General features: G+C 35.7%; 2 protein-coding genes across 2 annotated transcripts; one reads left to right on the top strand and one right to left on the bottom strand.

Annotated features, from left to right (window-relative positions):
• Positions 1-13,764: 13,764 nt before the first annotated feature.
• Positions 13,765-15,226, bottom strand: LOC132061973 (uncharacterized). The gene is made up of 2 exons (XM_059454641.1): positions 14,604-15,226; positions 13,765-13,969 (listed from the first exon to the last, which is right to left on the bottom strand). The coding sequence occupies exons 1-2, from the start codon at positions 15,224-15,226 to the stop codon at positions 13,765-13,767; spliced, it is 828 nt and encodes a 275-aa protein (XP_059310624.1).
• Positions 15,227-24,199: 8,973 nt separating this feature from the next.
• On the top strand, positions 24,200-27,007 carry LOC132063552 (gibberellin receptor GID1C-like). Its single transcript, XM_059456135.1, has 2 exons — positions 24,200-24,551; positions 25,402-27,007. Exons 1-2 carry the CDS (start codon positions 24,501-24,503, stop codon positions 26,398-26,400), a joined length of 1,050 nt encoding a protein of 349 aa, XP_059312118.1. The 5' UTR covers positions 24,200-24,500; the 3' UTR covers positions 26,401-27,007.
• Positions 27,008-27,586: the final 579 nt, after the last annotated feature.

Here is a 27,586-nt window from a genome sequence, read left to right as displayed (position 1 = left end):
AAAAAATGTTGTATGCATAGGTTGATTTATTTGAATAATAATTTCTAGTACATGGTGCAGAGGAAAAAAAAGAAATAGCCTTTGACTTGTATTTTCATAGCAATTATTTTGTCATTTTAATGTGTGAAAACTTGCAAATTAGTTCTTCTATGAAAGGATTAAAAGACACGATCACCACAGAGCAAGTGCAATTAACATATAATAGTATCAAGTGTCGATCATGTCAACAAAGATATTTCGAAATTAACATATAATAGGCGGATCCAGTGATTTTTAGTTTGTGGTTTCCCAACAAAAATATTTCGAAATACATAAATGAGCTCAATAGGTAAAAAAAGACCACAAGAGGGGCTCGATCCTGCATCTCTAGCGCGGATGCGCTCCACCTGGTTACTTTTTGCCACTAAGCCAAGCATCCATATCGCTACTAAGTTACCATCTAATTACTATTATACCTTAAATATATTTTTCAATACAATTACAAGGTATCGCAAAAAGTTATGGGTCCCCTAGAACGCCCACTCACCATTGTGGATTCGCCCCTGATGATAGACTTATGAAAATAGTTTTGCTACTCGTAGGATTACATAAGGCATCGTTTAAATAAGAAATTCAGTTTTTAGTCAAAAAGAATTTCTTATTTTTCTTTCTCATCCTACTTCAATTTGAGTAGATTTTCTCCATAAATATAGTATTTTCTTCTTAAATCTGATTTACGCTTATTTTGCTAGAGTTTAAAATTTCAAAAACGATTCTTGAACTTTAAACTTATAAAGGACTAAACTCTATGGAATTTGAACTTACAACAGTTCAAACTCCAAAGGTTTTCATGGAGCTTGAAATACGCACCATATATGAAATAACTATCCATAAGTGAAATAATAATAAACTGTACTATAAATTTATTTCATTCATGGTGTCTCTTTTGAACTCAATGACAACGAATTGAGAGTTCTAAAGCTATATATCACGGCTGATGTGTGAAATAATGTGAACATTATTATTTCATTCATGGTACCTTTTTTTAACTACCTAGAGCTGCAACTTCCTTGGTTCCAACAAGTCTTGCTATAAATTTGTTGCTTGGAATTTCATTTTAAAATTGAGTTGGAAATAGAAAAATATTAAATTTTCACTTTCTAAATTCCAACACACCACAGCATAATGGATTTACCGATAGAGGAACTTCAAACTTCACTATAGTGTAATGGAATTTCACTTATAAAAAGTTTTTGTGTTATCCCACACTAAATTGGAGATTTTCCATGTTTTAGATAAGAATATTTCTGTTCAAACATTTTTTCCGTATTAAAGAGTAACTAAGTAATAAATGTTTTTTAAAAAATGACTAAAGTTCAATTATAACAACAACAACAATAATAATAACAATTACCCATATAATTTTACAAGTGAGGGATCTAGAGAGGGTAGAGCACGGAGACCACCGTACTCCTAGCTCAAGTGCAGCAAAATGACTAAAATTCAATTAGTTGTCCAAAAAGTGGCTAATTTGCCATGCATAGATACTGCTTCATGAAGCTTGCGAGGTGAAAAGTTGCAACTCCAAAATCCAAATGAAACATACATAAGGGCAATTTGCACGATTGTCCTTCGTAATTTTTGCCCGTCAATCAGCTAGTCTTTAATTTTTGTCCTTCGCTTAAAAAGGTGGCCGAAAATACTCCGAGGTTGTGGATTCGAAACCCAGTAGAGTCGAAAATAGTAATAATTTCGCAAGGCATAGATTTTTATGAACCTATACCTATTCGGGCGACGTTACATAGAACCTATGCCGGAAACGGCAGACTTTGCCTTGTAAGGCCGGAGACGGTAAGGCAGACTTTTTGTAAAAGTCATGCCTTGCGAATTTTTTTTTTTTTTTTATTGAGCGGGGAGTTCGAACCCAGAACCTCGAGGTATTTTCGGCCACCTTTTGAAGCAAGGGTAAACATTAAAGACCATCGATTTGAGGGGCAAAAATTACGTACCACCCCCAGAAGCACATCCGCGCAAAAAAAATGCATACATAACATTTTTTTTGTGTGGAGTGCCCTTCAAATGCACTGGTCTTTAATTTTTGGCCCTCAAATTGGTGGTCTTTAATTTTTGTCTCTTTCGCCTAATACCATGAGGTTTGGGATTCGAACCCCAGCTCAGTTAAAAAAAAAAAAAAAAAAAAAAAGACAGACGTGCGTAGTTTTATAGCAAAATTTGGCTTGTTCGAGCCAAATTAGGCACCAAAAGTTTTTGCCTTTGGGTATAAAACTCCGCCTAAGGTGAGACCCTAGATATCCGGGCAAAACTCACCATGTGAAGTTTGCCCAAATCCCCACCGATCGCAGTTTAACTCAAACTTTCCCTTGCCGAGTTTCAAACTCCGCCCGAAGTAGCAAAATTTCGCCCTCGAGGCAAATCTACTCCCGCCTCGCGAATCCAAATCACCTTACAATTTTTTTTAAAAAAATTTGATCGGTAGATTCGAACCCGAAACCGCTAAGTCCTTAACGAAGGTCAAAATTAAAGACCACCAATTTAATGGACAAAAATTAAAGGCGACCCCAAAATAAGGACATTCCTGCGAATTGCCCAATACATAACGGCATGGGTCCAAATTGAGTCATTTTAATTTGATGGGCTTTTCCTATTTTCGGTACAAGGAAACGAACTCTGTCCGTATCACTTGAAGCAAGCCCATGTTCTTTCTCTAGAATGATGAATCAATACACCACTAATTACTATACTTCCTGGCACATGAGGTTTATGGGCTGATAATAATAAGAGTTAACAAATTCTGTCATTCATATTGAACTTATTAGTATTGGGATAACTTTAGTGTTTTATGCATACTATTTAATTTAAGTGTCAAAAAAATTCATGTATTTTAAAAGCGCCATGGCAAACACCGACAAATAAACCGGAATAGACGGAGTAACAATTTCATACCTCTTTTTGGGAGAACCATAAGGATTATTTTTAAGAAGATTTTATCCCTAATTTATCTATCAAAAACACTACAAATTCTTGCACAATTGGATGTGATCAAGCACTATAAATTGGAAAAGGGATAGGGACAACAAGAAGTTTTGATAATTGGATTTTTAGTGAAAATACTATCAAAACACATTGATATAAAAAAATAAAAATAAAAATGACATAACTAGCTCTCCCTATACTGTTGAGCGAATGAAAATATTCAGCAGGATTAGACACATCGAAGATCCTATGCTCGTATAATAAAGATATATTACCATGTGCAGGGCCGGTGAATATAAAAGGTTGGTTACGAATTCTTGTGAATTGCCCTTTACGGTTCAGTGTATTCAATGTCTTTCGTACAAATTCTATACTCATATTAAAAAATTCATTGAATATTTATAAAATTTTAATTTAACACTAAGTAAAGAATTAGAATCCCGAACTATAAACTTTAAATATCGGCTTTGTCTCTGACGTGAACTCCATAACTTCAAAAATAACTAACAAGCCGACCTTACAACAAGAACTGCAATTTTAGTAAAGGCCAATAACACAGAACTAAAGAGTAAGATGTTAATTCTATAGCAGCTCCGATTCCTTCACCGAGAACAAGAAGAAAATCTTATCGAACGAACAAGCGCTAAAGAAGGGGGTGGAATCTATCCTAAAAGAAAGAATTGAACTTGAGCCTGTTCTACTCATTCTCCTTTTCCCGTTCCTAACCCTAAGTGTGGAGGGGTTAGTCTTGAGCCAAGTCTTGATTGTTTATTCCATTTTGCTAGTTTAAGTACTGGAATGGGAGTTAGGAATGACTATTTCAAGCTATGAAAGGACAGAAATAAAATATAAAGAGCGGCAACTAGACTGAGTAGAGGTGTGAATCTATCTCTTCGAACGGGTCAAACACTGTGAAGTCCATCATTTTAGCCTAGAAGAAATTTTTAAGTAACTTTGTGATAAATTAATGGATGACAGGACAATGAGTAATGAACCGGTAGAAGTGGTGACTATGGATAAGAAAAGTCGTTGTCCCGATCATATACTCGCACCAAAAAAAATAAAAAAAATAAAAAAAAGGAGTCTTTTCATTGTTGTCGATATAAAGGTTGTAGTCGCCCTTTCTTTCTTCCTTTAAAAATAGGGAAGTTAGAAGCGATGTCTTGGAGGGACAATAAGGAAACTCGACTTCAATAACGCGTCTTCAGATTTTTTTTATTTTTTTTTTAAAGAATCCCACATATTATGTCTTGTGATATCTAAAGATTTACTAAATATTTTGTAAACTCACTTATTATTATAATATTAATTTGAAATCATCCTAAAAATTCATAAATATCAAAATTTGAATCCATCCTCATTCCTCGCCATATGTTAGCTTGGAGATTATCGAGGAGGAAACTTGGTGGGGGACTAGTGATTCAGAAGAAGCCAAGATATATTAGAAATTTAGAATGAATGAAGTAAAGAGGATTAGGTGTTTAGTTTTTGTCCGTAACATGAAAGAGGGTCCGGAACAAAAATGGCTTAAAAAAAAAAAAATTTAACCAAAATACCCCAACAAAAAAAAATGTTACCAATATACCTTTAGCGCAGTATTTTACTGCGCTAAATCACTTAACTGTAACGGTACCGTTAAGTGCTTTAGCGCAGTAAAATACTGCGCTAAAGGGCATTTTGTCCTGGGCCTATAGCGCGGTAAAATACTGCGCTATAGCGGTCCGCCATTTTCCAAAACCAGCCTATTTTCACTCCTTTTTACGTAGTTTAGCCGTATATTAATCATGCTTTGAGACTCCGGAACTTCAATATTTTATATAGAACCCTACTTATATTTGTACAATTAATAAGATAGGCTCAATACATAAAAAATACGCAATACTTTGGATTGTCATTTTAGTGGTTGAAAAGTGCTCGAAGTCCTTTTTTGTTTGAAGACTTGTAGTCATTAGCTTTACGTTATTTATCTTTTAGGGTTTCGTCTTATTTTTAAATTAATGCTTAACTTTATTTCGAACGTGTCAGTTTTTTTTTTTATTTTTTTTTTTATCAATTTAGGGTGTGAAACTATAAATAATAATAAAAACTAAGATAATATGTATAAATATGCAAAAAATATATTATATTTACGATAAATTGTACAACACTAATGTATATACACTATCGAGGACGGGTCCCACATGTAGTATGCCGGAGACTATCCCTAGGCCTAAGGCTCATGCCATCCCCACCGCCCTCGCCATCGTCTCCATCGTCCTTCTTCCTCTTAATAACCGGACGCTCCAAGTCATGATCATCTCCTCTTCCCCAACCCGTGCGCCCTTGACTAGAACGTGCTTCTCTCTCTCTGGGATCTGCTCCCGCCGGCACGCCGTAACCTCGGGCCGAGCTAGGTCCGGAGACTCAACCACTTCCTCGTCCGGAGTCGCTACCTCGTGCGCCGAAGGATGAACCTAAAAGTATATAATAATTAGTACCATTTCTTATTTATATTGAATACATTAACGTTATTTATTTAATCAAACCCGTGTGTCAACGGGCGCCCGAGTAGGCTCCCCGAGATGGGTCCGTAGGCTCCCCGACGGGTGTGGTGGTGAATATGAGGTAGTCTCCCGGACGAGATGTCGTTCGAAGTCCAAGTAAAGGTTATAAAAATTAAATAAATATTTACCTTATATTGAATAAAAGTAGTTTTAAGTAAAAAACTTACATGCGCCCCGCAGTCTCATGAGAAGACGCCTACCCTCGGAAGTCGACCGCAGTGCTCCCGAGTGGGTCGCTCTTGCGGATCCGCTGGCGTCGAATCCTAAAATATTAAAATAACGAAATAATAAGTAACATACATATTTAAAATAAGTACTTTAAATAATAAAATATATATATTAAATATTGACCTTATGTTGAATAAAAGAAATTGTAATAAAAAGCTTACCTGTGGCTCAGTGGTCATATGGGAAGACACCGCTGGCTCGACAGACCCATGAGAAAACGCCTGAGTGGGTGGCTCGTGGACCCCGCCGCGCCGAATCCTAAAATATAAAATAATAATGAGTAATATATATATATATATATATATATATATATATATATATATATATATATATATATATATATAAATAATTTAAATGAACAAATAAGCATTTTAAATACTAACCGGATCAAAAACTCATCGAAGTCAAGAATCCCGGGTCCCTCTAAATTCCTCACAAAGCCGCTCATCGCCTAATGAAGCGCGTAACGCCGCCCAATCAACGTTATCACGCTCCTCCATGTATGCATTCTCGCCTGGCCGTGATGACGACCCGGTATCTCGGCAAGCAAGAGCGCCCGCAAACGTAGGTGAGTCCCCGTGGAGTGCCGCCACCGCCCGGAACGGCGCGGATGGACTAGACCGTGAACGCCCTCTGGAATGGGATAGGCCTCATCCGCCTCATCTACCAGATGGTGTCCTCCACCACCAGGTCCTCTGGCAGCACCACCGCGGCCTCTACGCGCACGGCGTCCCCCGGCAGCACGGCGTCCTCTGCCAGCACGGCCGCCTCCTCTGGGAGCACCCGGTCCTCCTCCTGGCGCTGCCTGATAGTCAGCCTCCGGAATAGGCTCCTCCCTGCGCCTAATCTCGCCTGCCTGCGGCCGCCGGATACCATCCTCTCGTTATCCGTACCATCTCCGCCGCAAGCCCCGCAAGCCCGTGGTAAGGCATATGCTCTAACCCCAACACGCGTAAACGCCGTACGCCACCACCGCATTTGTGTTCAACGTAAAAAAAAAGTTATTTTTTAAAACGTAACATTCAATGCGATTAAATAAATCTAAATACGATAAACTTACCAATGCCTCGCATCGCCCGGCGAGTGCCGAGTATCCTACATCCCCGTGGGGACGCAAAGCCGGGGTTGCCGATCAATCGGCGTGTGATCCGATGATACCGCCGCATGTAATGCCGAACGGAGTCAAATGGCCGACGACAACTAAAGTGTCCAACCCGTTCTCCCAACGGTGGAGCCGAACATGCACGAAAGCGAAAATCATCATCAACGGCGCCGATCGTCCCGCTGGTAGTGTCGGAGCTCATGACGGACGCGAGGGGGTATACTGTGTATGCCCAAACCGTCGTAAGACACGCCGGCATGTGCTCTCACGATGTCCGTGTGTATCAATGGACACCGCGACATCCAAACCCCCGACCTCGCCCTACGTAAGGCCGGCAAACCATCTAATATAGCAACAGACGGCGTCCATATAAATAGCCGCATAACATATACATACAAATCGTTGATCACCAAGTCGAAAAGACGTTTAATTAAATTATTAATGTAAATTTAAATTGTTTTACCGCATCGTCCGTCACGTGATCGTTCGGTCCCGAATGGTAGAATATCGTGGCGCATATCCACATCCCGATCAAAACCCGCCGTCCACCTCCTCGCATAAGGCATGTCAATGTCGAGGTGATGCCTAGGTACGGGCTGAAAAGGCAGCATCCTCTCCCATGCCCATAACTGTACAATGATATTAGAAAATACGATTTTTAAGTCGTCTTTTCAAGAGTTTTGTCTACATTAAAGGAAGGCATACTTAAAATATTACCTGGAGAACAGCAAAAAATCCACACACATCCGTGACAACTCCAATAGACGCCGGCACGTACATCCGTAAAGATACGCCAAAACCCCCCCCCCCCCCCGTACCGTAGTCTCCCCGAGCGGTCCGTATGCTCCAAGAAACCAAATAACGTAAGCGACAAAGGCACCCGATGAATTCGGGAACAAGATGCCCCCGAATATAATAAGCAGATACAAACGGGCATGACGATCACCGTCCCGCGGGTGCCGTCATCAACCGGATCAAGACCCTCCAAAAAGTGCAGAGTGCACTAATCCGAACCCGACTCGTCCCGACATCCGGCCCCGGGCAACAGCACGAAGCGGGGTGAGCCTAGTCAACTCGTCGCCCATGTCCGACCGTGGAGGAGGCTCGTACCGAGTGTATAATGGCTCTCCATCTACCCGCAAATTCAGACCTCCACATCCCGAAGTGTAATCGTGGCCTCACCAAATGCGAAGATGGAAGGTATGTGTCTCTCGGCTCCACCGCTCAACCATGGCTGTGATGAGCGCCCAATCATGTTGTACTCGACCAACGGACACGCAACGGTAGATGCCGCCCCGAAACAATATCTCCAAGACGCGAGGGTGTGGGGGTGCTCGCGTAAAAGAGCCCAAGCTCTCTGCAGCCTACGGGGGCGGAGCCTAGTAGATATCCCTATAGCACCGACCCATAATAGGTCTGATCTATGATTGTCTTGTAAAGACAATACTGATCTATCAGAGGATCCCGGGTGAACAGAGGGCCCCGCGTGAGCATCGGGACCCAGGGGGAACATTCGGATCCATGAAAGAGTCCGATCTGTACAAAACTAAATTAGTCATTATTCTTGAAATGAAAGATAAATTATATTAACTAATTAATAATTTGTAGGGAATATGTGAATTATGTAGTATTATATCTTGTGAATAATTAATATAGATATGCGGCAAATTTAATATGTGATAGTAAGGACACATATGTGATGGCAAAGACTTTTTTGAGAATCATCTTAAGTTAATTAGTTTGAGAATCGAAATTCAAAGCAGTAATATTTGTTTAGAACTCTATTTTGAATATGTGATATATTTTTAATTGACCAAATAGCCAACACAACTACGATAAAATTAAACTAAAAGAGTATATTCATCGACCACATATTTTTCTACAAACTTTACATTTTTTTTTAAGCTTATGTATTTATGAAAAGAAGAACTTTAACTATTCTTTTTAAGATAATCTTTTTTTATTTAACATATATATATTCACGCTTTTAAAATTATATAGATAACAATTTATAATCATTTACAACTTATATATTCTCGGATGGTTGTTACCTATTGTATTATATTATGTTGTTAATTTAAATACAATGTTTGTTTTGATTGTTACTTTTTTAGATAATCTTTACATTTTTATCGTTAACTTATGTATTTATGAAAAGAAGAACTTTAACTATTCTTTTTTAGATAATCTTTTTTTATTTAACATATATATATTCACGCTTTTAAAATTATATAGATAACAATTCATAATCATTTACAACTTATCTCGGATGGTTGTTACCTATTGTATTATATTATGTTGTTAATTTAAATACAATGTTTGTTTTGAATGTTACTTTTTTAGATAATTTTTATGTAACGACGAAAGGTCCTATTTTATGTAATCATTGATTTGGTCCTATACAATATGACACAATACGAAAAATGTCAAAATAATACATAACAATCATCCAATCAAAGTGTTAACAACATAATAATTCATTACCATTCAATTTCTTTCAATTCATACACAATATTTAACAACTAATAAATTCATAATTAATATTTAACAAAATAATAATTCATTAACAATTCATAAATAATTAACAAATTATCAACTCATAAACATATAACAAATTAACAATTCATAAACATTTAATAAATTAACAATGCATAAACATTTAACAAATATTGAATTAAACCAAAAAAAAAAAAAACGGAAATGCTGGCAAAAGCCACCGCCTGAATCCGAAAAAGAACAAAAAAAAATTGTTTTTTTTTTTTTAAAAACATAGCAAGGATTAAATGTTAAGCATGCTTAGAATATAATGTATATAACAAAATAATAACAAAAGTTCATAGTAAAAAACCTTAATCGAAGATTTTTGTAGAGTTATTTAATCGAGTTCTACGCGGCTTTTCCCCAAAATTTGAACTTAGAATCTTGCTCCTCGACTTGAATATACCGAGAATCTAAACTTTCCGACGAAATTTAATAGAAAGTGACGTTTTGGAAGTGGGACCACCTCTTTTTTCTCGTCAACGGCCGTTTCCTTTTTTTTTTTTCAACCCACCTGGAGGACCAAGGGTGGAACCGATCGTTTATGTTGATGACTATAACGCAGTATTTTACTGCGTTATATAATAACGCAGTAAAATAATGCGCTATATGGCCAAGTAGGAGAAGTTCTTTAGCGCATTATTTTACTGCGCTAAAGCAACTAACGGGTTCCGTTACGGTTAGTGCTTTAGCGCAGTAAAATACTGCGCTAAAGGTATATTGGTAACATTTTTTTTTGTTGGGGTATTTTGGTTAAAAAAAAAAAATTTTGCATCATTTTTGTTGGGGACCCCATGAAAGACCAATATGACCCTTCAGATATCTCAAAATTCCACCTAGGAGCTTTGATATTTTTTTTTTTTGGGTGAACTGGATATTATTAGCTTTAATATCAATTGTACTTATATTCCATCAATCATTTCTACCTACTTCAGCACTTAAGTTTGCTAACTAATGAAACTTATACCCTGTCTATGTTGTCTAATTAAATACAGGATAATTTGTTTCGCTTTTCCCGTTGGAGAGGAACAATAAAATACAATTGAGATTCTTTGCACATCGATAGTACATTATGAATTGCTGGTGAACTACCTATGCGGTGTTTAGATAAATTTTTGTGTATGTTCTCAAATATTAAGTTGTATAGATAGTTAATCACTTAAAATATGTCACCTTCTTTTGTTATATGTACTAACTATTTAGCCTTAATAAGTTATATAATCTCAGACATGTTTCAATTGATTCTGATGTGTATAATTAAATAAGAGATATATTTTAGGAAAAAGGGTCAAAAATACCTTTCTACTTTGGAAAAAGGGCTAAAAATATCCTCCATTATAAATTTGGGTCAAAAATACCCCTCCCGTCATTAAAGTTTTCAAATATACCCCTGTCTTAACGGAAATCTCCAACATAATTCAATTTCATTTTTAAACCAGCTCCATTTAAACCCGACCTAACTAAATAAAAAATCCATATGGATTACCTGCTAATGTGCCTAGTGGCTTCAGCTGTAGGCCTCAGGAACAAGTTGGTCGCATATGGGTTTTTTATGTAATTGGGTCGGGTTTAAGTGGAGCGGGTTTAAAAATGAAATCAGGTTATGTTGAGGATTTCCGTTCAGACAGGGGTATATTTGAAAACTTTAATGACGGGAGGGATATTTTTTACTCAAATTTGTAATGGAGGATATTTTTAGCCCTTTTCCCAAAGTAGAGGGGCATTTTTGACCCTTTTCCCTATATTTTTAGTGGTAAGTTTATCTACTTAATGATCACTTGAGAACACATGCAGAATCTTTTCCAAAATTTGAGTCGAATTTTTTTAATAACAAAACTTATTCACGTGTTCAGGTGCTCAATTGGAACATGTCATATTTCGATGTTTGTATAAATTATCGATAAGTTTAAGGGGCTATCGATGCATTCAACCTTCTAAAAAATTAGGGAGCGCCTCGTCTTTGGTGGACATGTATAACCAGTTTGACCAAACTTCTAAAAACTTGCTTATTTTAAAAAGTGTTTTTGGTTAGAAGTATTTTTCAAGAATTACTTTTAAAGAGTAATAATTTATGTTTGACTAATCAATTTTTTTTTAAAAAAAAATAGTTTTACCAATATTATAGCAACAATTTATGCTTGATCAAGGTCTGAGAAGTGCATTAGGAGAAAAACATAAGTACTAAAAAGCACTTGTATGTGTGTGTATGTGAATACGTGCTTCTATATTTAGTTTTGTTGAATAAATTGATCTTGGGCCTAACTCAATTTTAAAAGCTAGCTATGAGGTGAGAATTGTACAAGCCAGATAAAGAGATCATTCATCCCTTCACCAACTGATGTGAGACTCTTCAACATCCCGCACGTTCAGACATCCCGCACGTTCAGAACATATGGAGCGTGGACAATCTAATAATGAAGCCCAAAATCGGAAAACTAAGAATTGAAATATGTCCTCTCTAATACCATATTAAAAAATAAATATTAGGTCTAACTCAACTTCAAAGCTTAGTTCAAGAGATAAAAGTTGGGGCAATTCACACGAATGACCCTATCTTGCAGTGGTCTTTAAATCTTGCCCCTCAAATCGCTGGTCGTTTATTTTTTCCCTTTGGCACTTTAAGTAACAAAAAAGCGACCGAAAATACCTCTGACATCGATAAAATAAAAAGGAATTTCAGATCTATGACCTAATTACGCAAAACAAAAGAAAGAAATTCGGATCTATGACCTAATTTCGCAAGGCAAAGTTTAATAGAAACCATGCTTTGTCGGGCAAAGTCACATAGAAAATATGCCTTGTCCGGCATAGTTCTGTAGAGATTAAGTTATCTGGCATAAGTTGTATAGTAACTAATTTGCTCAGCATAAGTTTATAGAAACTTTGCCTTGTCCGACAAACTATGCCTTGCGATTTTTTTTTTTTTTTGACTTCGTTGGGGATCGAACCCAAAATCTCTAATTTCGTACACCAGTGAATAAGGGTTCTTTTGCCCACAAATTTTTATTAAATGAGAAGCGGGGGCAAAAATTAAAGACCAACGATTTGAGGGACAAAAATTAAAGACCAGTCCGTATGAAGGACAATCCTCGCAAAAAAATTGAAAAATTTGTCTAGCCATATAAAAAGATCACCCGGTGGCGGGACTCTTCAAAAAGTCTTCATGCAGGAACTTCTGATATTTGGGAGTCGTTCTAAAATACTCATTCTTGGACGAGTTAGTCTATATACAAATATTGGCCACTATAATAATTCAAGATTTAAAATATAAACTTTTTTTTGGTAAATAAGTATGTATATTACCAGGGAAGATATTTCAGCAAAGCAAACAAACCCCAGAGGCCAAACAGGCTTGACCCCTCAAACAAACAAGACTTTAAGTCCTACAAATCAACTAGCCTCTTTCCCTATTCCCCCTGCATCTATCACTATGTTACAGCGGGTAGTAATCCAACCTTCTAAGATGATCAGCTAATCTGGGAAATAAATTCCCCTACGGGGACACCACCGGACGAGCCCCTAACAGCACTTTGCCGCGTGCTCTCTTCCCTTGGAATTGTCTTTGGTTTCTCTCCATCTACATGTAATAAACACATGCCACTAAGGTTATGCGGTACACACCTGCTTTGGCACTCAACCCATTCGCATTACTGATCGCCCATTGCTCTTTCTGCTGCCACCCTATTGGACTTCTCCCAACCCCTAGCCAGCGCAGTAATGTTTCCCAAATTGAGTAAGTATAGCTGCATTTAAAGAACAAGTGTTTTATGCTTTCATTTTCCACATCACATAGAACACACTTCTCATTTTGAATAATTCCCCAAGCCGCCAACCTGTCCTTCGTGTAGATTCTGCCCAGTAGCACCAGTTGAAGCACAAATAACCATTTGGGACACCCACCATTATTGCAAATAAGTTTCCTCCAGTCCACTTTTGGGAAGTCTTCTCTTATCTTGCTGTAGAGTTGCTTGATGGAAAATTGATCCTGTCTAAGAATATCATTATATGTGTATCCTGCCTTTTCAAGAGTAGCTTTAGCCTTCATGATCTTCCTTCACCACCTACGACGCTTTGCGGATAGGCATCCCACTCACACTGTCCCTTTATGGATCCATTGAATCCATAGTCGATCTTTCTTTCGGCAGACGTTCCAATAGTGTTTACATATGGCAGCTTGGTTCCAAATTTCTAGCTGCATAACGTTGAACCCCCAATAGCCTTAGGGAAACAGACTCGTTCCCATGCTAATAATGCCTTCTTGTTGCCCTCATTGCCTCCTGTCCAGAGGTATCTGCTACAAATCCCTTCAACTTGTTTAATGATTTTCTTTAGTAGGATGAAGACTTGACACCAAAAAGTTTGCATTGAAAACAGATGCTCTTAATTAATTGCAACCTCCCCGCATATGATAGAAACCGAGATGTCCAAGTAGTTATTCTTCCCACCATCTTTTCCAGCGAAGGACATTGCGTAAAATAGATGCCTCTTAGCAAGCAAGAGGTACTCTGGGAGTATCTCATCGTAGACACCTTGGCTGATACCAAGATACTCCAAAATCAGCTGCTGTTCCGCAACGGGTACACCCCTAAAAAAATAGAGCTTTTCTGTTTATTTAGAGTCAACCCGAATGTTTGAGAGAAATGAGAAAAACATTCAAACAATAACTGCACAGAGCCTAAATCTCCCCTACAGAACAAGAGGAGGTCATCCGTAAACCCGAGTTGTACTAGTTGCATCTTCTCACACTTAGGATGATAGTCGAAGTTTGGAACCTTACTTAGATTCTTGACACCCCTAGTTAGGTATTCCATAGCAAGGACAAATAGGTAGGGGGATAAAGGATCCCCTTGCCTCAATCCCCTCTCGGGGTCGCTAGGCCTCGTTGGCTTCCTATTCAAGAGTACGGAGTAGACACACACTTTCACACAAGTCATGATCCACTTCACACATATACATCGGGGAAAGCTAGTCCAACCAAAATCTACTCTAAGTAATCCCATTCAGCCGAGTCGTATGTTTTCTGCGTATGTCAAGTTTCATCACGCATCCGCATAGGCCTTTCCTCTCATATCCTTTGACTAATTCATGACTGAGAATTATATTATCAGTAATCATCCTTCCTGGCACAAATGCTGACTAATAGTTATCAACTAGTACTTCCATAACTCCTTGCAGCTTCTTTGTTAGTACCTTAGAGATGATCTTGTACAATATGGTACAGCAAGAGATTGGTGTAGTCCTTCACTGATGCTGGATTCTGAACTTTTGGAATAAGCGTGACTGAGGTGCAATTGATAGCATGGGCCATACTAAAAGATCTAAAGAAATGCAAGATTGCTTCAGTTATTTCACCTCCAATTATTGGCCAAGCCTTTTTAAAGAAACATGAGTTTAGTCTATCACATCCAGGAGCTTTCCCGTCATCAATACTCTGTAGCGCATCATAGACCTCTGCTTTGGTAATAGGTTTTATCAACTCTACCTGATGTTTTCTAGTCAAGAGTCTACCATTGCTAATTATCTGAGGGTATATGGCAGGTAGTGGACTAGTTGAGGACCCTAGTAATGCTTTATAGAACCTCAAAATATTATTTTTTATCCCCACTTCATCGAATAACATCACACCGGCCGCATCCATTAATTGCCTGATATTATTATGTGAGTGCCTGTTTTTCATGCTAGCATAGAAATACTTGGAGTTAGAATCCCCCACTTTGAGCCATTGAATTCTAGATTTTTGTTTGTATATACTTTCTTCTATGCCACCCCACTTTTCCAGCAAACCTCTAAGACCCTTCTCCTCCTCTATTAGTGAAGAATCAAGTAAAGAATGGTCCATCATTTCCTGTGTCTCATGTAGTTGTTGTCGGATTTGTTTGATTTTCAGTTCCACACCTTTGAAGTGTTCATTATTCAAAGACCTTCAACCCCTGCTTAACTATCTTCAGTTTGTTTTGTTCCATATTTGTCCCATGTACTTGGTTGGTTGTGATTTGTGCAATGTTATCTCTCAACAAGATCTTAGCAAATAAAACATGTTCGCGCCATACAATTGAAAAAATGAAAGGCTTTCCTCCACTCATCGCCCGTTTGTTGAACCCGATACACAGCGGGAATGGTCCAAAACCTGTGTTCTAGAATTTGGACATTAATATATCTACGAGGTCATCCATGCGGCATTATCAAGTGCTATCAATGATACCGTAAGTGGTTATTTGTCCAAGTGTATTCCTCCTATACCGCAATCTTAACGCATTCCAGTATCTAACATAAAGTCCCTGAAATCTTTCACCTCATATTCCTGAACTTCTGAACCAATTATTCTATCTTCAACCCTCATGATGGCGTTGAAATCCCCCATAACTAACCAAGGGCCGTGAATGTTATTATGTATAGTTGTCAATTTAGTCCATAGAGCTCTTCTGGTCACCACTATATACAATCCATAGACTGTTGTAAACTGAAAAGTACAGTTAATATCATAAATTCTTATCTGACCATGTATGTACTGCGTATCTAGCTCAATCATGGTGAACATCACCTTCCTTGGGTCCCAGATAATCCAAATTCTCCCTTTACTCCTTACACTACTATTAGTTTCCCAATTCCATCCTGGTGCCACTTTTTTAACAATAGTGGCCTCCTTATTACTATTAACTCTATGCTCAAATACTGCAAGCAATCCCATATTATTTTCCCTTATAGCTACTGTTAACTCTCTATGTTTATAGGACTTATTTAGTCCTCTAACATCCAAATAACCACATTCATGAAGATATAGTGATTGGTGGTGCTTTCCCCTCGGATCCTCCAGTGTCGCTTGTCCCTGCGGCATCCGTATTCTTGATAAACTCTTCTGTAACTGGTTGCTCATTGAGAATATTAAACCCATTACATGTATCAATCACTTGTTCCGCAGGAATAGCCATTTTACACCCTTTGCTAGGAGACCCTTTGCTAGGAGACGTGTTCCCCTTGGCCAATATCCACCCATCCATCTGTTCCTTCCTCATATCTGTATCTTGTTGATCTTTCCTCTTCCTAGCCTCCAGACTTGGCTGCTGAGTAACCTCTAACCTCCTATGCTTGTTTGTTTCATCACGTGGCTTGACTCCACCTCCAGTTGGCTTAATAACTACTGGCTTCAATGTCTCATTGCCTGATGGATTTATCTTTCCAGCCCCTGGCCTGTTCCTCCATTCTTGCTTATATCGATTATCCCTCCATCTAGGTTGTGGAGCAAGTTATTTAGTTGTCGCATTTTTAGCATTAGCTGGTGAAGGTACCTTACAACAGTGGCCTACTTGCAGACAAACCTTGCAGTATTCCGGCTCCCATTCGTACTCTACAACCTGATCAATCACCTGGCCATGAGCATCCACTACCTTAATAGACCTAGGCAGTGGTCTAGTTACATCCATCTGCACCAACACTCTAGCAAAAGATATTTTAAACTTAGATGTGGTACAATCATCAACATACAACGGAGTGCCCAAGACACTACCAATTTTACTTAACGCCTTTTTTACTCCGAAGAATGCAAGGGAGATTAGGGTAACGTCACCTATAAGGCATGGTACCTAAGAATTTCCTCATTCAAATTGAAGTTAGGAGTCCACGGTTTCATAACCACTGGTCTACTTGCGATAAAAAGATGAGGTCCAGATTGAAGCACTGCATCCCTCTCCTCCATTTTGTGAAATCTAACAATGAAAAAATCATCATTATGATAGTAAATTTGGGGCTTCACTTCATATTTCCACTGGCTATTTAGAAATCTGTCCATTGCACCAATAGTAGGAGATACCCCAATGATATACATCACAAGTGCTGTTTTCCACTTCTCTGTTTCTTCCGCAGTATCCTCCAGTTCCAATTGCAAAAATTTCTCACCCTCCTTTATCATAGGAGCAACAAATTCTAGATCCATTCCTCTAGCAGTTATAGTTTCCCACCTGAGACTATGCTAGCCCAAGTTTTACCTCCTTCTAATTGTGTCGTCTTAGTTGTTGCATCAACTGGGTTCGGGGGTGTGCTAGTAAGTGGGTTACTCGCCCCTTCCAAATTAGGGTTTTTCACCACTGGTAGATTACCAATAGCTAAAACCCCACTAGCTGGTCTCATCGGAGGGTTGCCTGGACTTGTACCATCACCTACGCTCAGCTTCCTTGTTGAAGTAGCATTCCTTGCGATTGTCGGGCTAGTCGGTTTAATCGGTCCCTTTGAAGCATTCATATGATCAATCCCCGGGAATTGCACTCGTTCCCGGAGCAATAGTCTTATTTTGAATTGCAGTTGTTAATTTCATCAAACCCTTTCCATGGACTGTCTCCTTGTTGGAGCTCGTGTTTCCTTTTCCGGTCACTAATCGGATATCTGTGTCGGTCAATATTTATCTTTCGTGGTCTTCACTCGCCCCATTCGGCCACCGCGCAAGTTTGCCACTAACGAGCCACTAACACTATTTTTCTTTAATGTTTTTTTCTTCTTAATTTTTAAAATTTAGATTCCCCTTTAAAGTTCCCTGAAAAAGCTAAAACCTTGCCAAATAACTTAGGTGCCCATCCCATTTTAATTGCTTTAGCTCAAAAAAATTGTCTCAAAATAATTATTGTTTTAGGAATTCAAGACTAAAGTTGGACGTAGCATTAACGAGGTGGTTCTCTTTAATACTCCTCAATTCTAAAATAAAAATAGGGACAACTTAGTAAACCTAACCTTGTATTTATCATTTTTCTTAACGGGCGCGAAAAGAGCTAAAACGACAAAATTAAATTATGTGTGTATGCGGGGGACGGGGGGATATTTTCTTTTTTACTTGTCTATTTTAACAAATCAAGAGAGATTTATTATTTTCTTTCAATATTACCCTTATCATCAAGTGCTACTAGTAGTCAAATTTAGATTTTCAAAGGACAATTAATAAGAATAATTCAGTAAAGAGTCAATACTTCAAAAACCCCCGAACTATCCATGTTTTGTTATTTTAATACTTAGTAGGTGTTTAGCCATATAAGCTAAATATTCACTTTATTTGAAAATTTTGAAGTTGGAGTTAAAGATGCAGTTGTGTGTTATAATTTTCGTAAAAAAATATTTGGTTGTTTAAATGTACTGAAAATGAAAAAAAATAAAAATTTGATTTTAGGTGTTTTCTAAATTCTGAATACAACCTTAAGCTCTATTTGACATTTTTATGCCCAAATGGTGACTTTCAAATAAAGTGGAAAGAGAAAAAATCCAGAAAAAAATGAATAATTCTTATGGTCAAATGGGTCCTTAAACTATGAGGTGTTGTTGTTCCTCTATGAACTATAACATTTTCCATTTAAGAACCTCATATAGTGCCAAGTGGCATGGAGAGTTACTTCACTCCTTTTGTAGTACGTGGGAACTAGAAAATAGGCAAAAAAAACAACTATGTGGCATTTTACATATTTTTTATTTCTTATTTGTTATTTTTCTTTCTTTTTTTCTTATTCATTTTCTTCCTCTTCAAATCTCTACATCTTATGCTAATAACAGTAAACTAATTTGATCACATAACCTTGAAATAATAGTAATATAAAAAATAAAGTTAAAAAAAAAAAAAAGAAGAAGCTCTAGTTAAAAATCACAATGTTTTATTATAACAGTAAACTCAATAAAAAAAAAAGGGTCATTCGCACAAATGCCCCTATTCGGGGGTGGTCTTTAATTTTTGCCCCTCAAATTGCTGGTCTTTAATTTTGCCTTTCGGCACTTTAGGCCGAAAATATCTACGAGATTACGGTTCGAACCCCGGCAGTATTAAAAAATTTACAAGGTAGAATTTCGCTGCAAATTAAGCCTATTTGGGCAAATGTTAAGCCTTAAAACTTCTATAAAATCCCGGCGAGTAAAAAAAAAAAAAGTTACATAATTACAAGTAAATAAGTAAAATATTTCATAGTCTACAACTATTAACTAATTACATAATCTAAAATATATACTCGATATTCAGGGTATATGTATGATTTTATACCATAAATTAAAAAATGTTTGCTATGAATAAAAGTGATAATAAGGAGTTTCCTATATTAGTGATAATCAAATTAAATACATATCGAGAACACATTAATTACTTTTCTAAACATCGCAATATATAAGCTAGCATTTTAATCCATAAAAAGGTATACTACTGTTTATATGATATTGTATATATTATACAATTCCTTGAACAATTATATATATTCTTGTACTTATTTACGTATATTTCACTACTATATACTATCTATAATATTATTTTTTATGTATATTAACTAGTATATACTATATATAAAATAATTTCTTCTGTATAGTAAACAAAAAGTATTTTATATATATATATATATATATATATATATATATATATATATATATATATATATATTATTGTATATATTAGGAATATAATGTTTATTATATTAAATAGATACAAATATAAATTTAATTGAGTTAATTTTCCTATTTCACGGAGAGAGAGAGAGATAGAGAGAGAAATTGAATAATTAATATATGATGGCATAAAGGAAGCCAAGTTTTATGGGATGAGGTGTCAATTATTAAGTAAGATCCTATTTTAGTGGTAATCCATAAGTAATTATATTATTCTTTCTATATATTGTATATTTTATATGTTAATATAGAGTACAATTGGTTGGCACATAGAGTAATATATTCATATATTAGGTATATCGTAATATTATATACTATATACACATATAATATTATTATATTATATACTATATATAATATACTAATTTCTACTATTATATTCACAAATATTTTGTTGTCATTTTTTCAGTTAAATATACCAATTTGAATATACCATATACTTTTTAAGGTATATTCTCATGTACATTTCTTATACCATATTTCCATATACCATATATTTTCATGTACTTTTTTTAATATTAATATATTCAAATAATTTCTTTTAGCCAAAAATAAAAATAAAAATTGAATCATCATCAAGTGAAATTAAAAAAAAAAAAGAATAAAAAGGAGGAAACGAAAGAAAAAAAATCTTTTTAAAATGGTAGATTGAATATGGGATTTGAAGTTGATTTGGTTATGTTTATTTGGAAAATTACATTCTAATGATTTTGAAAGAAAGAGAAAGTAAAAAGTGGATATGCATTAATGGTAGTAACCCCCATATTAAGTATTATTAATATTTTAGGAATGTAAAAAGTTGTATTTTGTAATTAAAAGTTAAAATTTTGAATAAGTTGTATTTATATAATTTTTGAAAGTAGTTGTAATCTTTTTAATTACCATTTGAAAAAGTTGTATTTATGTTTCTTTCCCAAAAAACTAATAATTCATAAGGCATAGTTTCTATAGAGAAATATATGTCTTAAGGCATAGTTTCTATATTAAGGCATAACTTTAACCCTTGTCCGGCATAACTTTTGTCTTAAAAGGTCACTCAACTTTGAGGAATTATGTGACAAAGTCACTAAACTTTGCTACCTATCAATAAAATCACTTAACTTTGACCTTTACTGTCATAAAATCACTTAACTAAATGTGTCATCAAAGAAATTTGATATGGCAATATTAATCAGTTTTTTTATGCCATGTAGATATGGACCCCACAAATAAAATAAAATAAATTCATATTTTAATATTGGATATAAATTTTAGTTTTTTTCTAAAATTTAATGTATAAAAATTAATCTACTGCTTTAGACACTTTACGTGAGAGCTAAGTTGTTAAATTTCAATTGACTCATTGAACACATTAATGCCAACGGATTTATTTTTTAACCTTAGTTCCAACGTAGATTAACCAAAAAAAGTTGTTGCTTACAAAAGGAAAGGGTCCAACCGGTCCTATGTGGCCTCTTCCTTTCAGCCAAACCAATAATAAAATTCACGTGTTTCTAAGTATTCTTTAATTATGATTAATCAATATGTATTTTTATTTTATTTATTTCTTAATTATAATAAAATTCATACATATTGATTTGGTGTAAATATCTTGTATAAGTAAGTCTTATCTATTAAATGGATATACGAAAACAAAGTAGAAAGATAAGAAAATAGAGCCGAAAAGAAAGATTGTAGAAGCTAAAAAGAAGGACTTTGCAATAAATAAATAAATAAGAAAATACTTCCAAGGAAAAGAATAAGAATACACATAAAAATTACGTAGAAACAACAAAGAAAATAAGTTTTAAATGAAGGGTTGGTGGGTGGATGTTGAGGTATTAAAATATGATTTTTTTAATTTGTGGGGTCCATGTCTACATGGCATAAAAAAATTAATTAATATTGTCATGTCATATTTTTTTGATGACATATTTAGTTGAGTGATTTTATGAGAGTAAAGGTCAAAGTTGAATGATTTTATTAATATGTAACAAAGTTCAATAACTTTGCTAAATAATTTTTCAAAGTTGAGTGACCTTTTGAGATATTTACTCCTTAAAACTACAGAAGTTATGCCTTATAAGGCCTAACTAGGAACTATAACATAACCAAGTTAGGCCTTATAAGGCCTAACTTTCGCGAAACCTAGCCTTGCATTTTTCTTTTACTGAGCCGGAATTCGAACCCAGAACCTCAGTGTATTTTTAGACACGTTTAGGTGAAGGGTAAAAATTAAAGATCAGCAATTTGAGGGGAAAAAGTTAAAGACCAGCGCGTTTGAAGGACAATCTGCACAAAAAAAAAAGATTAAAAAAGTAACTCTAAAATATAAATTTTACTAAACAATTAACCCAAAAAAATTATACATCAAAGCATAGACCAATTTTTTTCTAATTTATTCTTTCTTCTTGAATTTTCTAGGTTTATTAATTTTTTTTCTTCTTTTCCAAAATCAAATAAAATTTAGTATAAAAATAAATTCACTTAAAAACTCCTATTTATAAAGTAGCAGTAAAATAAAAAATTAATCAATAACAACAAACCTAATTGCAAACTAGAATAAAACATACTCACTAATAAACTCACTCACCAATAAACTCACTTGAAAAGTTTGAATAATAAAACATACTTAAAATAAATATTGTGCGCGTTATGGGTAACGTCATTTTAACTGAGTTGATCAGAAGAAGGAAAAATAAAATAAAAAAATATTTTTTAGAAAATGAATGTAAAACGCCATGTAAATGCTCTTTTTGATCTATTTTCTAGCCATTAAACCACTCTCCATGTTATTTGACATTGCATGAGAGTTCTAGATAGAAAAAATTATAGTTCAAGGAGATAACAATAATATCCTGTTGCATTTTATATGAGGGTGTTTGACTGGATAAGAAATTTAAGAAATAAAGAAAGATTTTTGAAGCTTGTGATGTAAAATAAATAATAGTAGATATTTTTGTAGCCATAAATCATTACAGTAAGAGTAAAAAAATAAATTTAATTTTTAAATTGATCTAAAAAAAATTATCATATAAATTGAGACGGAGGGAATAATTTTTCAGGGACGAAATGTGAAAAAGAACGAAAAGAATAGTGAGCAAGCAGTACCACTTCACCCTCCAATTCCCATATTTTTGGTAAAAAATGTCACCAAATCTCTCCCTTTCTTTATCCAATTTTAGAGACCACACCCACATTTAAGAAAACTCCATACTGTAGATGGGTATCTGCACTTTTCTCTCTCTCTCAAAGGGGTACGTGTACTTGAAGAAAGAAAACGGAGAATCCAAACACAAATATTTTTCACTTGTGTCACATCACTGGAATACAAACACAAATATTTTTCACTTGTGTCACATCACTGGAGTCGTAGGCACTGACCCCACTAAAGTTCGTTATTATAATTTCGATTTTTAAAAATACTACTCCAATGTTATTACTATACCAAATTAATTCAATATAATTCAGTATTTTTAAGTTTAATTTTGATATTTTACGGTAGAATAAATCGATATCATAGTTTGTTCAATTTCGAAGCGGATTATCATATATTAATTTAAAATATAGAAATTATGGCTATTACTATACCAAATTAATTCGTTTTGATTATATTATACTAACACCTTACAATGCAAAAATATTTAATAGAAAGTACAAACAATCCCCTTCGTAACTCAATTACACACGAAAAGAAAACATTTAAATCAAGATAGAGTTGATAAAGTTTCAAAATTTAAACAATTAGTTTTCTAATAATATTAGTTTATATATTTATTAGTATTATAATACTAAGATATATGAATCATATATGTAACTATATACTTCGGTATGGTATTCGGTATTTCGATTATTTTTTTATGAATACCGAATACCAAACTTTTTAAAACTGCATATCAAATATTATAATACCGAAACTGCAGTATAAAAAATTTCAGTATGGTAATCAATATCTACGATACCATGCCCACCCCTAGTGCATTGAATGATTATGCTTCTTTCATGTCGAGAACCTCGTGTTGAATAAGCATGAAAAAGATCATTGATAGGAGGCGTTTTACTACCGAATAAACATTACGCGTGCGTGAATTAGAATATAATCAGACTTTTATATAGATATTAAACACCGAGTGAAAAACCAAACAAAATATACTGACGGACTCCGTTTGTCGTCACGTGCCTTTTGGCGTTCCCCCCACGCTCGTCAGCTTTTGTCCTCAATTACGCCGTTCCTTCTTTCTCACAACACTCTTTTTGTCTTTTAAAAATGGCAATAAACACACAATTTCAGGGCCAACTCATAAATACCCTATACTTTAAGTCCCTCACCCCGAAACCTAGCAATTACTAAATACTAGTACGCGGGTCCCACTGCTGAGCCAAAAGTTTATTACTCCTTTAGTCCCTCAATTTGTCGTCTATCTATTCAGAGTCCTCTAACACCCCGCTCACTTTAGCACATCCCCATTACTCCCTTCTATTCTGCGCTGGAATCCTTATCCTTCACCCCCCCTCAATTCTCTCTTTTCTTGCTGGATAGTAAGCTACCCATTTCTCTTGTTGTTGTTTGGCTTTCCATTAATGAAAATACTATCAGAGAAAAGAAGCTTTATTTTTGTTGGGTTTTTTCATAGAAATGTAATCTATTTGTATCTTTAAAAAATTGGTCTTTATTTTCTTGATTTTGTTTAATCACGTTTTTTTCTTTACTTTGGTCCAAATCAAAACAAGAAAAGTTCTCTATGGCAAGAAATAATGAAGCTGCTGTCACCGAGTCCAAGAATGAATCTAAGGTACTTTTTTATTTTTTTTATTTTTTGCTCTGATGATTAAATTAATTGTTTCAATTCATGGGTTGGCTTCAAGATTTTGGTTTCTATTTTATGGCTATGTTTTAAACTAAGTTTGGAGTGATCTTGTCTAGGTTTTGTCATGAAATTTGTACTTTGATGAAATATTGGTTTTTTTTTTTTTGCTGCTATATTTGGTATATAAGTGCTTTGTCTCCCCACAAATTTGCTTGTTTTTACAGGAAAATGAGTGTCTATTTGTAGATTATTAATCTGTATACCTTGGTAGTGTGGGTCTGGAGTTGCTTTAATTGTTGCCATAAAAAACTTTCCTTTTTGTATGATGGGTCTGTCTCATTTTTAGCTATTCCTCTTTTAGTATGCTGCAGAGTCTTATGTAATCCCACGTGTGGGGTTTGGGGAGGGTAGTGTGTACACAGACCTTAGCCTTACCTTTGTGGGGTAGAGAGGCTGTTTCCGGTAGACCATCGGCTCAAACGAAAAGAAGAAATCGAAGCAGGATTGTAAGAAAATAGACAGCAAAATAGCAAGATACAAAACAAATGCAGGAACAAATAGTAATACACGTCGAAGATTAAGTAACTACGCGATAACTGAGTACTACTACTAAATATCATGGTATATGCATAATAAATGGATAGCTGTAGTTGGGAACAGATTGACTCTTCACTTCTAATTTGGCTGATAGCAGCACATGCTAGCGTTATTTTCTATTCTGCTGTAAGTGTTAGATGTAGATTAAGAATACTGTTATGCATAGTGCAGGTTATCATGGCTTATAACACTTCAAAATCGTACAATTTCTCAATTTTCACCTCTGTTTTTCTTATAGAGAGTGGTTCCACTCAATACATGGATCCTAATTTCCAACTTCAAGTTGGCTTACAATCTTCTCCGTCGCCCTGATGGGACTTTCAACCGTCACTTGGCAGAGTTCCTTGACCGTAAGGTCCCAGCCAATGCGAATCCCGTTGACGGAGTTTTCTCTTTTGATATTGTCATTGATCGTGAAATAGGCCTACTCAGCCGCGTCTATCGCCCGTCTTTCGAGGATGGAGCTTCACCGAGCATAATTGAACTTGAAAAGCCTGTGACTGCTGATGTTGTACCGGTCATAATTTTCTTCCATGGTGGAAGTTTTGCGCACTCTTCCTTCAATAGTGCTATCTATGACACACTTTGTCGCCGCCTTGTTGGCATTTGCAAGGGAGTTGTTGTGTCAGTTAATTACAGGCGAGCTCCGGAAAATCGTTATCCTTGTGCTTATGATGATGGATGGACTGCTCTTGAGTGGGTTAATTCAAGGCAATGGTTGCAGAGCAAAAAAGACTCGAAGGTTCACATATACTTAGCTGGAGATAGCTCTGGTGGTAATATTGTTCATAATGTGGCTTTCAGGGCAGTAGAATCCAAAGTAGAAGTGTTGGGGAATATATTGTTGAACCCTATGTTTGGTGGACAAGAGAGAACTGAATCGGAGAAGCGATTGGATGGCAAATATTTCGTCACACTTCAAGACCGAGACTGGTACTGGAGAGCTTATCTTCCTGAAGGTTCAGACAGGGACCATCCTGCATGCAACCCGTTTGGTCCAAATGGTATTGACCTAAATGGAGTTAAGTTTCCAAAGAATCTTGTTGTTGTAGCAGGCTTGGACCTTGTTCAGGATTGGCAGTTGGCCTATGCCGATGGGCTTAAGAAAGCCGGACAAGAGGTTAAACTGATATATTTGGAGAAGGCAACAATAGGGTTCTACTTGTTACCAAATAATGAACACTTCTATACTGTCATGGATGAGATATGTAACTTCGTGAGTTCTGACTCTTCATAATATTAACCTTGTCAAAAGTAGGATGCTTGAAGACGTTTGAAGTTTTGTTGAAGTTAGTTTCTAGCCTATCAACCGTTTGAAAGATTGTATAGCATTTCCAATTACTGCTTTATTGGTCATGCTATTGCTTGGATTCTGCTCCAGTGGCTGAGATGGCTTGTTGGAAGCGGAAAGCCTCAATCATGTAGCTGGATCTGTTCTATAGTTTATTCCAGGTACAAAAAGTGTCTGGATATTGGTTGTATATTTCGATAGCTGTGCCAGTGGTTATAGTCATCTTGTCTTCGGTTAGCAGATATGCTGATTTACGATTAACATTTCCCAAGTTAGCCTCCGTAGTACAGGGGGTAAGTCCAGCGCTGATCCACCAGGGGACCGGTGCCTTGCTAATGTTATACAGCTGATCATACTATTATGCTTCACGGATAAACATCCTAAATCGTGGAGTTGTAAAATATATCTAGAATTATATAGAACTACGTTTGCTTCCACGCGTTATCATGGTCTTTGTTCGTATCACCCCCTGGTTTATTTTCTTTTCTGAGTACTTTGTCACTTCTTTGACCTTGAATATGTACATCCTTAGAGCACTTCCTACCGTTTAGAAGATATGTTTGCAAGTACTGTTTATTTTCTTCAGGATGCACAATATGAACATATTGAGCATATGTAATTCAGCATATCTCATTGTTATAAGCGGCATGGTTTTTAAGTGTTTGTAGTTCTCTTGTACATGAACTGATAATGTCCAATGAGGTCTTTCTACATTTTGCAATAGTAAAATTTTGGCACTGTTGTGGTAAATGATAATAGTCTAATGCATGAAGTGATTTGTTGTTGGTTAACTGGTTTTAGCTAACCTGGAAAGTGTTGCTTGTTATAGTTTTTGAATGTAAGTTGCACCAATGTGTGACCTGTTGGTCAGTAAAGTGAGTGAAAATCATGGTAGATTACCTGCTTGGCCATAGATTTTGGCTCAATGCAGATCATTTCAATTTTTTAAAATCAAATCGACCCATTATTTTAACTTCAAATTTGAAACCGAATTTGAGATATAAAATCTGAAGTTTGAAAAACAAGTTTTAGGAGTTTTGAAGTTTCTACTCACAAAACTTTACGATATTTTCATGTCAATACATAATTCAACTTTTAAATACTTGTCTTCAACTTCAGCTTCAAATATTCT

This window comes from Lycium ferocissimum, chromosome 7 (genome assembly GCF_029784015.1).
Source record: "Lycium ferocissimum isolate CSIRO_LF1 chromosome 7, AGI_CSIRO_Lferr_CH_V1, whole genome shotgun sequence".
NCBI lineage: Eukaryota > Viridiplantae > Streptophyta > Magnoliopsida > Solanales > Solanaceae > Lycium > Lycium ferocissimum.
Note: the sequence above shows the minus strand (reverse complement) of the source record. Positions and strands in the feature narration are given on the sequence as shown.